General features: G+C 35.4%; 1 protein-coding gene across 1 annotated transcript; it reads right to left on the bottom strand.

The window, feature by feature from the left end:
• Positions 1–13,512: 13,512 nt before the first annotated feature.
• Positions 13,513–16,296, bottom strand: LOC125204807 (epoxide hydrolase 3-like). Its single transcript, XM_048103543.2, has 3 exons — positions 15,763–16,296; positions 14,252–14,490; positions 13,513–14,008 (listed from the first exon to the last, which is right to left on the bottom strand). The coding sequence occupies exons 1-3, from the start codon at positions 16,228–16,230 to the stop codon at positions 13,759–13,761; spliced, it is 957 nt and encodes a 318-aa protein (XP_047959500.1). The 5' UTR covers positions 16,231–16,296; the 3' UTR covers positions 13,513–13,758.
• Positions 16,297–17,582: the final 1,286 nt, after the last annotated feature.

Raw genomic sequence — 17,582 nt, 5'->3', positions numbered from 1 at the left:
TCTTTTCCGTGATGTATTTATCAATAAAATTACATTACACGTGAAGATTAGTAATATATCTCAATTAGCTAGTCCAAGCCAACCTTTCAGAAAATTGATAAATACCACCTCCATCCACCAAAATTTGTCCTATTTTTCCATTTCCGGCTGTCCCCTAAAATTTGTCTCATTTCACTTTTACCATTTTTGGTAGTGGACCCTCATATTCCACTAACTCATTTCTACTCACATTTTATTATAAAACTATCTAATATATAAAAGTAAGACCCACAATCTACTAACTTTTTCAACTCACTTTCCATTGGGGGTGGATCCCCTGCTGTGATGGGAACACAGCAGGGGATGCTGTGGTATTTAACGGCATAGTATTGATACAAATATTGCATTCCTTTTCCAGCGTATTGGGTCAACTTTAACATACTGTAGTTTAATCCAATAGCTTTTAACTTATGATGCATTTACCATTCGAGAGTAATATATTTTAATAGTAGTATGCTTTATTTTAGTGATTCATGCTGTACAATAATTCTATAAACTAACGATTAATTAGTATATTGAACTAGGTACTCATTAAAACTTATAGCTTACTTAGTTCACTAATTAAAATTTCAAAATTTTATATTTATTTGTATTCTCTTTTCAATTTTATTTAAGTATTAATATTATGACAAATTAGTCTAATATCAATAAATTATTATTTAAAATCATAGCTAAATCTTATCGATTGCAATTGGGAGTTATCAATTGTACTTAATGTGTCAAACTATTTACACAATTTCTATTAAGTAAATATTATGATATTTAGTTAAGATATTAGAGTCAATTAAGTGTTTCCACATTAAGTGTTGTTTTATTATACTTAAAAATAAAATTCTAATTTAATTACAATATTACTCATGTTTAAATTTACGCTGTCAAAATGGCATGAGACGGAGGGATACTATATTATAATAATTGAGAGTTAATTATGTAAGGAATAACTGTCGTTCAAATTATTTTTTTTAACTTCTAGTTGATCTCATAATTTTTAATATTAAAATATAAAATTATAACTTTTATTTTTTTCTAATCATCTCACAATGCCTAAAAATGACGCCATTGTGTTTCCTCATCATATTTTGATTTTCAGTAGTGTGAAGAGAATCAATTAGTGAAATATGGGGTATATAACGAAAAATAATAGATATCACAGGTATTAACGAACAGACCGAAAAGGAAACTAGTAACAAGTAATGACGGACGGAGGGGTATTAGTTTTACTTAACCTGCATAGGACAATTGAGAATATTAAAATGTTATAATTGAGTTTCAAAATTCTGGAATGAGCTAAAATTCAACAAAAAATTCTAATTAATAAGTCCCTAAATCAATAAGCTCTAATTATGATTTAAATTATAATCTATCAATATTACATTACTTTATAATATAAAATGATAAAAGTTTAATAACTAAAAATAATATTATAAAACACGAACATGCTCGTGCACCTTGATATGAATAATGGTAATTGATAACATAGAATACCTATTTTACCGCAGCATGTAATATATATAAGCTTAATAGGAATAGGAAAAAGAAAAGGAAAAGGAATGCAATATTTGCATCAATACGACGCCGTTAAATACCACAGCATCCCCTGCTGTGTTCCCCACCACAGCAGGGGATCCACTCCCATCCCCTTTCCATTACATTTTTTAAAACCTGTGCCGGATCAAATTGGAATAAATTTTGGTAGACGGAGGTAGTAAAAGGAGTAGAAGTACATTTCACAGTAAACTATCCAATTTTTTTTATATATCAAAAAAGCTCAAAGCCAAAAACGGCGAGCAAGCAAGCCCAGAGTACAAAACTCCCAAACGAAAAGAGCATCAAACAACATCAGTCAGAACCACTCAATAGACCACCAACAAAACACGTCAACGGCCAAAAAACCAACACACCCACCCAATCAATCGAAAAACTAAAAAAAGAACTCACGACCAAAAGCGTCCACAAACAACAACACAGACAAAAAACACAACAAGCTGAGAGAAGAGACAACAAAAAAACAACCGCAAAGCTAGATACCTGGTCCCAACTTATATCTCCGGTCTCTCAAAGTTTAGACTTTCTGACTCTTTGTGTCTTCATATATCTCGCCCACTCTCTAATGCAACTCAACCCATCATGCATCTTGCCCCGGATAGAACGGAACGATAAACTACCCTAATATAAACTAAAGATACTCAATGAGATTAAAGATGATGCTCAGACAATATTAATACTCCATCCGTCCCATAAAAATATGTGCAATTGATATGGCACGGGAATTAAGAAACAAATGGTAAAATAAGAAAGATGAGGAGAAGAGTAGTTATAGTAGTGTTAGTGGATAGTGAGACCCACATTATTATAGGAATAATAAATTGGGATAACTTTCCAACAATAGAATACACAAATTTTTGTGGGACGAACGAAAATGAAAAGTGCATATGTTATAATAAGACGGATGGAGTATTAATATTAATACGCAATTACACGAAAATCTTTTTATTTTGTTTGTATTTCAGAGTGAATCTAAAATTCTTAGTTTGATAGAAGTTTATATTTTAGTTTTCATGCAATTTGTTTGTATTTCAGAGTGAATCTAAAATTCTTAGTTTGATAGAAGTTTATATTTTAGTTTTCATGCAAGTAAATTTCTATTCACTATATCGAATTCATATATAGAGATAGTTTTGACATATGGGCGGGACGGCATATGGCTCAAACATAATATTACTATCATTTACAGACGCATTAATAAAATTATTTGTGTATTTCAATTAATATACTCATAAGATTAGGTTTAGGTGAATGGAAAATTATATTTTATCTTACAAGTAAGAATGCACTATAAAATCATTAGGTTCAGGTTGTTAATTATGGAGCTTAAAATATCTCCTATCATATTTAGGATTTGTTTTCTTGAAGTATATTTTCTTGTGATAGATTTATTCCATAGAAGATATTTCCTTATAGAATATGTTTCCTAGTTTGACTAGAATTATGGCTCTCTATTGTGCTTATAAATAGAGGTGCTCCCTCATTGTAAAATCATCCTGAAATTATATGGTGAAATCTCTGGCTTGGCATCGCCTCCAGACGTAGATACACATCGTATCGAAATGGGTAAACAATTCCTTGTGTTCATTCTCCTTTATATTCGTGATTGCCTGTGTTTATTTCCCAACAACTGGTATCTAGAGCCTAAGGTTTAAGAGGCAGAAATCACGATGGGGATCGACGGGAAGATTGCTGTAGAGAAGTTCGATGGATCTGATTTCGGATTTTAGAAGATGCAGATTGAGGATTACTTGTACGGTAAAGATCTGTGGAAACCTTTAAAAACCAAACCCGAGAAGATGGAACTAGAGGAGTGGGAACTACTGGACTAAAAAGAGATGAGCACGATTAGGCTATCGTTGTCCAAGGATGTGGCTTATCACACGACTGCAACAAAGTCGACGAAGGAGATGATGAAGATCTTGGAGGATATGTATCAGAAGCCATCAATGGCAAACAAGAAACATCTGATTAGACATTGTTTAATTTTAGAATGCAAGAGGGAAGGCAGGAGCAACAACATCTCAACGAGTTCAATATGATTACTCCGCAACTGAATTCGGTTGATATAAAATTCGCTAATGAAATTCGTGCCCTAATTTTGCTATTGTCCCTGCCTCAGAGTAGGGCTGGCACAGTGACAGTAGTTACTGCTGCAGAGACAAACCTGACGGTTGACAGAGTAAGAGATCTGATGATTAATGAGGAAGTCGCCGAAGAGAACTAGGATCTTCTACTTCTGGAGCCAATCCAAGAAGGATTTGGATCAAGTTAAATGCTGGAATTGTGATGAGTTTGGGCACTTTAGGAATCAGGGTGAGGCACCGAAGAAATATAAGAATAAGGATCAGAAAGAGAAGAATATAGCAAACGCTACCATGTCATATGACGATGGCGAGGCGTTGGTCCTAAGTGTGAGCAGTCCGATGGAATCGTTGGTATTAGATTCTGGAGCGTCGTTCCATTCATGCAGCAATGTGGAGATAATGGAAAACTAAGTTTCTGCCGATTTTGGGAAAATACATATGGCTGATGACGAGCCCTTAGATATCGTGGGAAAGGGAAACATGATGGTAGTGACATCCAATGGATCCGTGATAAGACTGGATAGAGTCAGACACATTCCTGGATTACAGAGAAATTTGATTTCGATTGGGCAGCTTGATGCAGAAGGGTACACGGTGACATTTGGTTGCAAAAATTGGAAGATTACCAAGGGAACTATGATAGAAGCTCGAGGTAAGAAGGAGGGTACATTATATATCACAACTAACTCAAAAGATTGCATTGATCTTGCAAGTGAAGCAAATAATGCAGATTTGTGGCACTGTCGTCTTGGCCACATGAGCGAGAAATAGATGAAAATAATGTGCTCAAAAGGTTTACTGCTGGGCCTGAAAACTGTTGAAGTTGGCCTATGCGAGGATTGCGTGTTTGGAAAACAGAAAAGAGTGAGTTTCTCAAGAGAAGGCAAAAAATTGAAGACACAGAAGTTAGAGTTTGTCCATAGTGATCTATAGGGACCAGCACCTGTGAAGTCCCTAGGAGGCTCTGCATATTATATGACATTCATCGACGACTCCACTCGAAAGGTATGGGTTTATTTTATAGAAGAGTAAATCTGATGCATTTGATGCTTTCAGGAAGTGGAAAGCCCTTGTTGAAATTGGAACCGGGCTAAAAGTGAAGTGTCTAAGATCCGATAATGGAGGAGAATATGAACTTGCAAAGTTCAAGGAGTTTTGCGCCGAGAGAGGAATTCGCATGGAGAAGACTGTGAAAGGAACTCCACAGCATAATGGAATCGTAGAGCGCATGAACAGAACGTTGAATGGGCGATTAAGATGCATGAGGTTGAAAAGTGGATTGCCAAATAATTTTTAGGCAGATGCAGTCAACACAACTGCATTCCTAATCAACAGAGGTCCATCAGTTCCGTTGGAGATTCAGATACCCGAGGAGGTTTGGATGGGAAAAGAGGTGGATCTATTTTTTTTACGTATCTTTGGTTGTGTGGCTTATGCTCATGTTAGTTTTGTTGAGAGAAGTAAGTTGGATGCCAAATCTGTTAAGTGTACGTTTATTGGTTATGGAGGCGATGAGTTCGGTTATAGACTCTGGGATGAGCAGAACCGTAAGGTTATTCGCAGTAGAGATGTCGTTTTCAATGAACAGGTATTGTACAAGGATAGATTGGAGGCGTCGATTTCCAGCAGTTCTGAGCCCTAAGTGGTCGAGTTAGACATCACAAACTCGAGTGGGAGCAAGGAGAGTCAGAATGCTGAAGAGGTGCTTGAAGAAGAACCAAACACTCCACCATCGATTATTCCGCTGCCTAAACAGACTGGAGAGCGACGTGCACCTGATATATACTCGCCCTCTAATTTCTATTTGTTACTTACCGATGATGGTGAACTTGAGTGTTATGCAGAGGCAGGAGATGGCCTTAATAAACGAAGGTGGAAAATTGTCATGCATGACGAGTTTGCCTCTCTTCTCCTGAATGGCACATAGGAGCTTGTGGAACTTCCAAAAGGGAAAAAGGCATTGCATTGCAAGTGGGTATATCGAATCAAAGGTGAAGATGATGGTAGCAAGCGCTACAAGGCTAGGCTGGTTGTCAAGGGATTTGAGCAACGATACGATATTGATTATACAGATGTTTTCACTCCTGTAAAGACGACATTCCTTCATGGTGATTTGGAGGATGAGTTGTACATGACACAACCTGATGGATTCATAGTAAAAGGAAAAGAAAATGTTGTGTGCAAGTTGAAGAAGAGCTTGTATGGTTTAAAGCAAGCTCCAAAGCAGTGGTACAAGAAGTTTGATGGATTCATGATGGAGATTGGATATAAAAGATGCTACGCTGACCATTGTTGTTACTACAAGAGGTTTGACAAGAGCTATTTTATTCTGTTATTATATGTTGATGATATGTTGATCGCAGGAGGTGATCCAAAGGAAATGGATAAGTTGAAAAGACAATTGTCTAAACGATTTTCCATGAAAGATCTTGGAGAGGCTAATCAAATTTTGGGCATGAGAATCGAGTGTGACAAGACGGTAGGAAAATTGTATCTTTCGCAAGCTGCTTACATTGATAAGGTTTTGAAAAGATTCAACATGGATAATTCGAAGTCAGTAAGTGTGCCTTTGGGCAGTCACTTCAAGCTGTCGAAGAAGGAGTTGCCGAGTACAAAAGAAGAACGTGTTGAAATGAAGAAAGTTCCTTATGCTTCAGCAATTGGCAGTATTATGTATGCAATGGTGTGTACGAGGCCTGATATTGCACAAGCAGTGGGAGTAGTGAGTCGGTTCATGGGTGATCCGGGCAAGCAACATTGGGAAGCAGTTAAATGGATCCTTCAATACTTGAGAGGTACTACAGAAAGAGTCTTATGTTTCAATGGTAAGAATGTCGAGCTGGCAGGTTATGTGGATGCAGACTTGGCGTCCAATGATCTTGATTGGAGAAGCACAACCGGATATGTATTTACTTATGGTGGTACCGCTATTTCATGGAATTCTAAGTTGTAGAAGACCGTTGCTTTGTCTACTACGAAGGCTGAATATGTAGCTACGACGGAGGCAAGCAAGGAGATGGTGTGGTTGCAGAGTTTCTTAGATGAACTTGGGAAGGAGAACAAGAGTAGCATACTCTACAGTGACAGTCAGAGTGTTATTTTCTTGTCAAAGAATCCAGCGTTTCATTCTAGGACAAAGCATGTTGAGTTGAAGTATCATTACATTCCACACTTATTGGAGATGAAAATCCTGCAACTTGAGAAGATACTTGGAAGTGAGAATCCAGCAGACATGTTTACTAAGGTGGTGACCTTAGAGAAATTGAAGTTATACATAGCTTCAATTGGCCTTGGAACTTGAAGAGAAGGTTAAGCGATGCTAAGCGGATGCAGGGATTGAGATCACGAGGATATGGTTGTTTAGGAGTTGTTAGTCTCCAAGTGGAGATTGTTAATTATGGAGCCTAAAATATCTTCTACCATATTTAGGATCTTTTTCCTTGAAGTATATTTCCTTGTTATAGATTTATTCCATTGAAGATATTTTCTTATAGAATATGTTTCCTAGTTTGACTAGAATTAGGGCTCTCTATTGTGCTTATAAATAGAGGTGTTCCCTCATTGTAAAATCATCCAAAAATTATATAGTGAAATCTCTGGCTTGACATCGCCCCCAGATGTAGATACACATTGGATCGAACTGGATAAACAATTTCTTGTATTTGTTCTTCTTTATATTCGTGATTGTATGTGTTTATTTAATACTACCTCCGTCCCCCAAAATTTGCTACACTTTGACCCGACACGGGTTTTGAGAAATGTAATGGAAAGTGAGTTGAAAAAGTTGGTGGGATGTGGGTCCTACTTTTAATGTATTAGTTTTATAATAAAATGTGAGTAGGAATGAGTTAGTGGAATATGAGGTCCACTACCAAAAATGGTAAAAGTGAAGTGTATCAAATTTTTAGGGACGGACCGAAATAGTAAACTGTATCAAATTTTCAGGGACAGTATAACTTAATGAAAAATTTATATTTAAGTTAATGAAAACATTATATTTTATCTTAGGTGAATACAGAATGGATCCAAGTGGACGATGAATCTCTTTATGTATTATCTACCTTACTAAAGGAAGACCAATATTCATTCGACCAATGTACATTGTGAGATCGTAAAATTATTGAACTACACAAACTACACGAGAGAGAGAGAGATAAGCCAATGACCGACATCTTTTATTGATACGTTTGGGACACATCACCGTCTTTAAGGAAAAATTATAAAATGGAGTAGTGGTGGTTATAGTCTTAGCTTTTAAGGGAATTGAATTTTTTCTATAATTAGAAATATGGAAGATTTGCGGTGGGGAGTGGTGCAGTAGTCACTGTGGATTCGGAGTGGAGCATCTTTCGCCAAACATTTGATGTTTTCCTAATGGATACATCATTATCTTTCAATTCTTTTGGATAATACTTCCGAAAAATATATATTCGACCCATTTTTGGTTAGTTAGTCGTTTTATTAATTTATAAACTAATAATAAACTGAAAAAGAAACGTAAAACTTCCAGTGAGTTGAAATGTATTCCTTGATAGATCAAGGACATAAGTTTAAAAAGAGAGAATCAATAGAAATAAATGATCTAGGAAGAAATGAGCCTTCTTTTTGCTTTAATGAACTATAAATTCATAATTTCATAAATTAAGAAATGCCCTACATTTATGATTATCTATATATAGGAGTATTCATTAAGATCTCAATGCTTAATTACACAAGATATAAATGGAAGTAGTTGGGACCCACTTTCAATTTTACCACTCTTGAGTATTAACCCTTTTTTAAAAAATTCACTTGTACACTTGAAAATATGAAAAATGAAATAAAAGAAGGATAAGGAAAAATTTATCACTTTGACCATCTTTTTTTTCGTTAATTATAATGAAAAACTAATAAAACTGAAATTTAAAATTTATTAAATTTTTGAAGGGTTATGTAATTTTATAAACTAGTAGTATTAAATTTAAAACTATGTTCACCATATCCGTCAACTAAATTAACGTATTCTTTAAGAAATTTATTCACAATTTATTCTCTCCTTATCTCACTAATTTTTTCATTAATTTTTGGAATGTTATGTTGAATCTCAATAAAAATTACTCCAATAACAGTTATTTAAATTTTTTAAATCAGTTATTTAAAATTTATCTCGTGTTTTTAACTCAGTTATTTAATATTTTATGTTTTTCTTTTTATGATATTAGATAAACTTTGCAAAATTAAAAATTTATACTAATTAAGTTTATGATTTTGATTTTGATTTTAATTCATTACTTTTCAAAATTGTGATATAACTAAATCCTTTGGTATTGGAACGTTGCATCAAACCTCTGACAAAAAGTTACATATTCTTAACTAATCTATTTCAGTTACATATTCTTAACTAATCTATTTAGCATTTTAAAGTCATATAATTAATATTTTCTCCTTTTTTCTAAAATATTAGAATTCTAATGCTTGATTCACTATTTCATGGAATATACTATATTTGATATATGACATATTAATACTAATTGAGTTTACTGTTTTATTTTAAGAATATCACAAGAATAATTTCACTTTTTAAAATTTTTAACAATTTTTAATTTTAAAGTTACAATCAATTTCCAATGCATACCGTGGTTTTTTACATTCTTAAATCTAACTCCAATATCTTAAACTCAAATTTAAAAGAAAAACTACAATCATTTTAGAATAAATCAAAAAACTCTATATAAATCAGACTATAACTCCAATGCATAATGTGTTTTTTCACATTCATAATTTCAATTTCTCATAATAATAACTAAAATATAAAGAATTGTAAAAAATTTACAAGTTTTATCATCGTTGAATTAAAATGAATATAAAAAGTTTGAAAATGCCAAAAAGATAGAATTATTAAGTTTGTTCGAATTTAATAGGAAGAAAAGTTGTAATAATATATTATAGATTATGATTAATAAGAAAATTATAAAAAGAAACTCTATGGAGTATTAAAACTATTTCATATTTGTTTATTAAAACTTATGTTATAAATTTGGTATTGATAAATAAAATTTAAATTTAATATTAAATTTTTTGATAGAAAACTTTTTATTGAAAGAAAACGTTTTGCTTTCAAAAATTGATAATGCATTTATTTTATATACAAGTTAAAATTATTAATATTAGATAACTAAATATTTTTTGCAATCAGAATCTAATGGTTTGAATATTAAATATTTTATTCCCTATGTTATGTGTAGGTATGGTACACTAAAATTATATCTCCTCCGTTGCAAACAATATTACGGTGCAAATACACTATAATTATATATCTTGTCGCATGTATATATCCAAAGAAGTGTATTAATGTGTATTAAGAATTTTATATTATCTGAAAGAATCATAATCTAGTGGTTTAAATTTACTTAATATAACATTAGGGTAAATTAGTCATGATATAAAATATAGCTATGTCAAAGTGACATAAGAGTATTATGTCATGGAGACATTATGTCTCTAAATCACTACTCTTCTAGATATTGAGTGACAATCGTAACGTTTACGGTTGATTAAAAGTAAAAGTCAAGTGTTTTTGCCGGTTTAGGCGCTATATCTGTTGACTTATTATATTTCATAAAAAAACATACTATGAATTTTGTTAAGCTCCAAACTGATGTTAATGCTACTCAAGAACGTACACGCAAATATTTATATGTCATTATTATAGAAATTAAATTTAACGACAAGTTATATTTTCTAAGATACATGTAAGGTGCATATATAAAATTTAAAAGCATGCTTCTAGCTCCTTGCAATTTTAATTTCTTAATTTTTCCAATTTACTAGAAAAAATATTATTTATTACTACATGGTTTGCCATTTATTATTAATTGCTGATTAAATTCATAGAAAATAATAGATAATGGAACAAAAAAATGATTTGTTTTATATTGCAGACTGATCGGTGGACTCATCGTTACAAAGAATAATTCGTTGGTACCTTGTATAAGTAAATACTCACTTTGTTTCCTAAAATGAAAAACTTTCTATTTTAGGAAACTTTTTTCACTCTTTGAAGTGAGACCTATATGTTTTTTACTAACACACTTTTTTTTTCTCTCCTTTCCTTTATCAAATTTTGTACTAAAACTTGTGTTGTTTATACTTTTAGGAAATATAGGAACTAATTGAGATTGGCAGCCTAGGTAGACGTGGAAAACCATCACTAAGAGCATCTGCAACGCTGCGCGATGCGGTCTCGGTCTCGTCTCGACGAGACGAGACGGCATCGAGACAGCGTTGCGGCTCCCGTCTCGTCTCGACGAGACGAGATGTCTCGACGCCCGACGCGTCCCGGCGAGGCCGGCCTCGAGCTGGCGAGACACGCGCCCGGCGCAACGTGGCGCGCGCGGGCGGCTGGCGTGACGCTCACTCGCCGACCCGCGAGTGGGCGTCGGATTTATGACGTCATAATTCAAACTTTTTTTTAAAAAAAATCAGATTATTCGAAAAAAAAAAATTCAGAAAAAAAATGGTAATATGACCGTTCAACGGTCATATTTTTTTTTATTTTTTTTATTTTTATATTCTATATATACTCTTCTCCATTCTCCATTTTACACACAAACACACATCTATTCTCTTATCTCTCTTTCTTTCCTCTCCAATCACTTCTATAAAATCATTCCTTTATTTTTTTCTTCTCCCAAATTTAATCAATTATGGATCCATTTGAGCAAATGCGTCGAATAATGGAAGAATCGCTAGAAGAAGATCGACGTAGGGAGGAGGAAGCCGCCGCGCCTCCTAGGCGAAGCCGGACATACATCCATCGTAACCGGGAGGAAGCCGCCGCAAGGTTGGAACGTGATTACTTCAGTCCGAACCCGGTGTGGGGAGATATCTACTTCCGTCGCCGTTTCCGTATGTCACGCGCGCTATTTTTGCATATCGCGAGTACATTGGCGGCACGGGAAGAGCTCTTCAGAGAATGGTTCGACGCTGTTGGCCGTCCTAGCCACACGACGCTCCAGAAATGTACTGCGGCGATCCGTCAGCTTGCTACTGGACAGACGGAGGATGCATTCGACGAATACCAGCACGTCGGAGAATCCACTGGGAGACTTTGTTTGTTGAACTTCTGCAAAGGCGTCCGGGCAGCCTTCACCGCCTAATTTCTGAAGAAGCCAACCACCGCAGATTGTCAGTTTCTGCTCCGTCTTCACGAACAAGTGCACGGATTCCCCGGGATGCTCGGGAGTGTCGATTGCATGCATTGGCAATGGAAGAATTGCCCTGTGGCGTTGAGGGGGTCATACACGAGCGGCCACAAAGGCACCCACCCCACCGTTATATTCGAGGCCGTCGCCGACTACTGGCTATGGATTTGGCATGCGTATTTCGGGGTCCCCAGCTCGAACAACGACGTCAACGGGCTCAACAACTCCGACCTCTTCGTTGAAGTTCTGAATGGTAAAGCGCTGGCCATCAACTTCGTCGCTAACAATCGCCAGTATAAAATGGGGTACTATCTAGCCGACGACATCTATCCGAAGTGGCCAACCTTCGTGAAGACGTTCAACAGGCCTGCGGACGAAAAGCAGTCTCTTTTTGCGCAGAAGCAAGAGTCTGCTCGCAAGGATGTGGAAAGAGCGTTCGGGGTTTTCCAAGCTCGATGGAACATTATCAAAGCCCCGGCTCGACAGTGGTTTATGGAGAATATGGTCGACATCATGTATACGTGCATAATCTTGCACAACATGATTGTCGCCGACGAAGGACCTGAGGCGGGAAATTGGTTCGACCATGAAACCCCAGGAAGCTCAACCGCAAGTAGTCCGCCTCGAACGGGAATGCATCCGTCTTTGCAAGACGGTTGTCTATTCGGGCAAGGACACGTGATTCTACCGCCCACGCCCAACTCCAGGAGGATCTAATGGAGCACATTTGGGCAAAATTTGGCAACCGTTAGATGATCGTCACTAGAGAACTCCTTCTTCTGCTTCTTTGCCTCCATTTTTTTTTATTTGAGTTTAAGTGTGCAATTTGTAATTTCTAGTTTTTTAATTATGTATTTTTTATTTTTTTAGGTATTTAAATTGTAATTTTATTTTATTTATAATGAAGTGTGTTTTTTATTAATTGAATTTGTTGGAATTAAAAATAAAAAATGAAATTGAATGAATAGTTAAGAGATGGTTAAGAGATGGAGGGATGCAGGTGAAGTCTCTTAGTTAAAAGATGAACTGAAAAGTACAGTGGGGCCCGTGAATAGTGAAGAGATGAGACGGTTAAGAGACGGATAAGAGACAGCGTTGCGGATGGCCTAATGGTTCTTGGTGTTGATCTTAAGTCATTTCCTATCTTTTATTGATGATTACGAAGAGATAAAAATTTATTGTTTGATTAAAACAGGTACTAGGTCTCGGTGATTATTTATTTTTTAGGGTTTCACATTGAGTCTACGACGTTGGTCATACGCTACTTTGACTTGTCGATATGAGAATTTTTTGCAACCCAATATCATGTCATCTTGGGCTTCGACGATCAACATACGAGTATTGAGTTGACAATATAATGACTATATTTAGTAGTTAGCAATTAAGTATTGAGTTGACAATATAACACTACCCATATATGTTTGATGATGCTTGTTTTTGTAATCCTTATTTGTCTTATTTTAATGAGAAGATATTATTTACAGAAATAATAGAAGTAAATAATCGAACAAATAAATCCTACTTTTACATTATATATCAATAGATGTATGTTATATTGCTAACTATTTAAATTGCTAATATGATATTATAAACTGATCGATAAGCTCATAGTTACAAAAGATTTGTCTATTGATATCTTGTAGACGTATCAAAGATACTAGCATATAACAATACGGTAGATTCATAGTGACAAACATTTATACATTTATTTGGCCACCAAGAGGCATGAACAACTCATTATGGTCTCTTAAACAAAATTACATAAAAAGGGCCTATGCTAACTCAATTTTCAACTCAATTTAGTTTTGAATCTAGATTGTAGTAGCTCATACTACATAATTTAATGATTTGGATATATATGGCGAGGAAATCCAAATTCGAAAATGAAAGATACTGGCATACTGCTAATAAAACTTGGTGAAAAATTGATGAAGAGCAGCATTAACCTCATTAGGCCTCTCTTGATTGATGAAGTGGCCGGTATCTTCCACCACCACGCATTCCTCCAGCAACGGCACGTCCTGTTTGAACACTCCTTCCGACACGTACTCCTTCACCCCCGGCGTTGTATACACCATGTCCAGATCCCCTACTATGTACTTCACCGGAACTCTCACCTTTGCCCCCGTCCACGCCGCCGTCAGCTCCCAGTTCCTACGTGTACAAACAATCCCATTACTCCTTTTTTTCATTTACCATTTCTTATAAAAAACTCGTTCTGTTCCCTAATAATTATCCATTATGGTATAAAATGTGAAAAGAATGAATTAACAGAAAGTGAGACTTACTTACCATTTACGTTAAAAAAGTGAAATTGAACAATTAATGAGTGAGGTAAAAGTAGACAGTTAATGGGGACGGAGTAGTAGTAATTGATTTATTGGCTTAGACACGTACAAATCGAGGGCGCGATAGTAATTGAGGCCGCCAGTGAAGCCCTTCTGCTCGTATTTACGAGCGTAGTATTTGAGGTCTTGTTCAGTGAACCAATGCGGCAGCTTGATGCTCTTCGGGTCCTCTCCGAATGGCTTTTCTTTCGGGAGAAGGGGCGGCCCCGGCCTTCGCTCCGTTAGGATCTTCTTTATCACTGCTTCCGCTCCGTATTCTGCTATTTCTGATTCTATTTTTCCGACTTCCTGTTTTATAGGAGTAACATTTTCATTATTTTTAACTTTATCATTAAGATCATTTTTAGGCTCAAAATTTGTTATACTAGTATTGATCAATATTTGAATCCAAACACATTATGATAACTAGAAGTAGGCATTTAAGTTTTAATTTTACATATCAACTACGATGAGTGCAACTACATTTAAGATTGAAACACAACAAAAAAAATTCAAAAAACTACTCCTTATGTCTCTAAAAAAATATGAACAATTTCTTTTTTAGTACGGTCCATAAAAAATATGAATATTCTAATTCAATTTTTTTTAGTCCGTTTCTAAAAAGTATGAACATTCTAATTTTAGAAAGTTAAGACTAATTTTTTTTTCCGAATAGAGGTGAGAGTGACAATTATGATCAGGATGGTTATTACTAAATGTTTTATTAGTGAGATATGGGAAATTATAATAGCAATAAAATAAAAACCAACTAATTATAGATTGGAGTTATGAGAAAGTCATTTATTTGGCGATTCCAAAACAGAGCGACAGAGACAGACAACATGCAGGAGAGCAATGCATTGACAGCTGTAGCTTTAATGGTGGAAGTTCAACCCCTCCCTCCTAATTCATTAATTAAACCTTTTGAAATTAAATTTCTCAATCTCCAATAGTCACGCATGCATTAATGTCAGCGGCACCCAACCATCTATTTCATTTGATTTCTTTCTCACAAAAATGAAATAAATGGTCCCGAACCATCTAGTTTCAAATGTTAAAAGCACTTGCAAAAACATGTAAAAGTTGAAAAATATCATGAAATGGCTAAATATTTAAAAAAATGAGCTACTTCATATGCAATTGAAATTAAAAGACTTCTATGGATGTTTTCAAAGTTCTCCACTATAAGTGACACATTTTTATTCTTAGAAAAAAATCTCTTTCACAATAATATAAATGTTAAATTTTTTTTTCACCAACACACAAAATAAAACCTCGTATTAATAAAACTGGACACATAAATACAACTAATACTCCCTCGGTCTCACAATAAGAATCATATTTTTACCATTTTCGTGTATTCCACAATAAGAGTTCAATTTTACTAATACCATAAATGATAAGTAGGTTTTAAATTCCACCAACTTATTATATATGTAAGTGATACACACATACACTAACTTATTCAACTCAATGTTGTTTATATATATATTTTAAAATTCGCCCCAAACTAAATAGGATTGTTATTGTAGGAGTGACGGAGTATATATAAGAAATGATATAAGATAAATTTGAAAAAACCTGCAATCTGCACATGTAGTAATCGTCTCCAAAGAAAGCACGCATGCCGGCGATGGGCTTGACGGTGGGATGGCGGGGGCGAAACGGCACGGTGAGGGAGACGAAGGCCTTGATCAAATCGGGGCGGAAGAGGCAGAGGTACCAGCCGACCATGGCGCCCCAGTCGTGAGCCACAAGGAAAACCGGCTGGCCGGCGGCGAGGGACTCTATGAGCGCCACAATGTCGCCGGCCACGTGGAGGCACGAGTAGCTGGCGGCGTCGGCCGGGGCGTCGGAGTCGCCGAAGCCGCGGAGGTCGGGAGCCACGGCGCGGTATCCGAGAGCGGCGAGCGCCACGATCTGGTGGCGCCACGTGTACCAGAGCTCGGGGAAGCCGTGGAGGAGGAGCACGACGGGGCCTTTGCCTTTCTCGGCGACGTGCATGTTTATGCCGTTTACTTGAACGCTTCTGTGCTCAATGCCTTCCATTTATCTATCTGCCCCGTTTTCTTGGAAATGCGATTTAAGTGTACCCCCTGTAGGCGAGGATGGGTTTATTTAAAGTGAATGACACGATATCGGCTTTATTACTCATTTAAAATATTGGTATAAAAAGTTTGAATAATGTATAAATAGGGGTGGGTTTATTACTCATTTAAAATATTGGTATAAAAAGTTTGAATAATGTATAAATAGGGGTGTGATCAATTGCTAATTCACTTTTTAATTATTAGCTATAATTAATTTAAAATCATAAGATTTTTGAAATTTAAGTAGTCTAACAGGTGTAATTTTTGTTTTTATTAATTAAATTGAAAAAGATAAAAAAAAAAACTACAAAATTAGGGTTTTGGATAAAAATGTCAATATATTATTTTAAAATTATTAATACAATGCTTTTAGAATATCAACACATTGCTTTAAGAATAACATTTTACATGTCAAACTCTATCTCCTTCTATCCCTCTCTTTTGATCCAACTCAGCACCTCTCTCAAGCTAAGGAGCTCGGCCATAGATGCGTCGGCCATCCTTCCCACTTGTTCACCCATCACCGCTACCACCGTCCCTTCAAAATCTCGAACAACTACCCCACAACCAACTTTTCTTTGGCTCTCAAACACAGCAGCAGCATCTATGTTACAAAAGAACACCATTTTGCAGCTTCACCCATTTTTCCTCCAAGTGAAGTCTCTTCCCCCGTGCACGAACATAGGGTTATTAAGGTTAATCAATGAAAGTTAAATTATCAATTTTTAAAACATGGACACAGTCTTCTTCTTCCTTTAACAACGAGAACACCATTTTTACCTCTGAAGACTGCAATCACCTTTGCAATTTTTATTCCTAAATTCAATACAACCCATTTTACCATTGTAATTCTAATGATTTTCTCTTAGTAGTAATATTTTGGTGAAGGGTTGAAGACAATTTTTGAAAAAAATTAAAAAAAATTGTAGACAATCACCTTTGTAATTTTTATTCCTAAATCCAATGCAACCCATTTTACCATTGTAATTCTAATGATTTTCTCTTTAGTAGTACTCCCTCCGCCACAAAGATTGTCTCACTATGATTGAGCACAGGTTTTAAGAAATGTAATGAAAAGTGAGTTAGAAAAAATTAGTGGAATCTGGATCCTACTTTTATATATTAATTTTATAATAAAATGTGAGCAGGATGAGTTAGGGGTCCACTATCAAAAATTGTAAAAAGTAAAATGAGATAAATTTTATGGGACGGACGAAAATGAAAAAATAGGACCATCTTTGTAGGACGGAAGGAGTAATATTTTGGTGAAGGCTTGAAGACGATTTTCGAAAAAAAATTAAAAATATTGTA

Source organism: Salvia hispanica, chromosome 6 (assembly GCF_029641045.1).
Source record: "Salvia hispanica isolate PSC_SH4W2 chromosome 6, Shi_PSC_v1, whole genome shotgun sequence".
NCBI classification, from domain to species: Eukaryota; Viridiplantae; Streptophyta; class Magnoliopsida; order Lamiales; family Lamiaceae; genus Salvia; species Salvia hispanica.
This window is presented reverse-complemented; position numbering and strand designations above follow the sequence as displayed.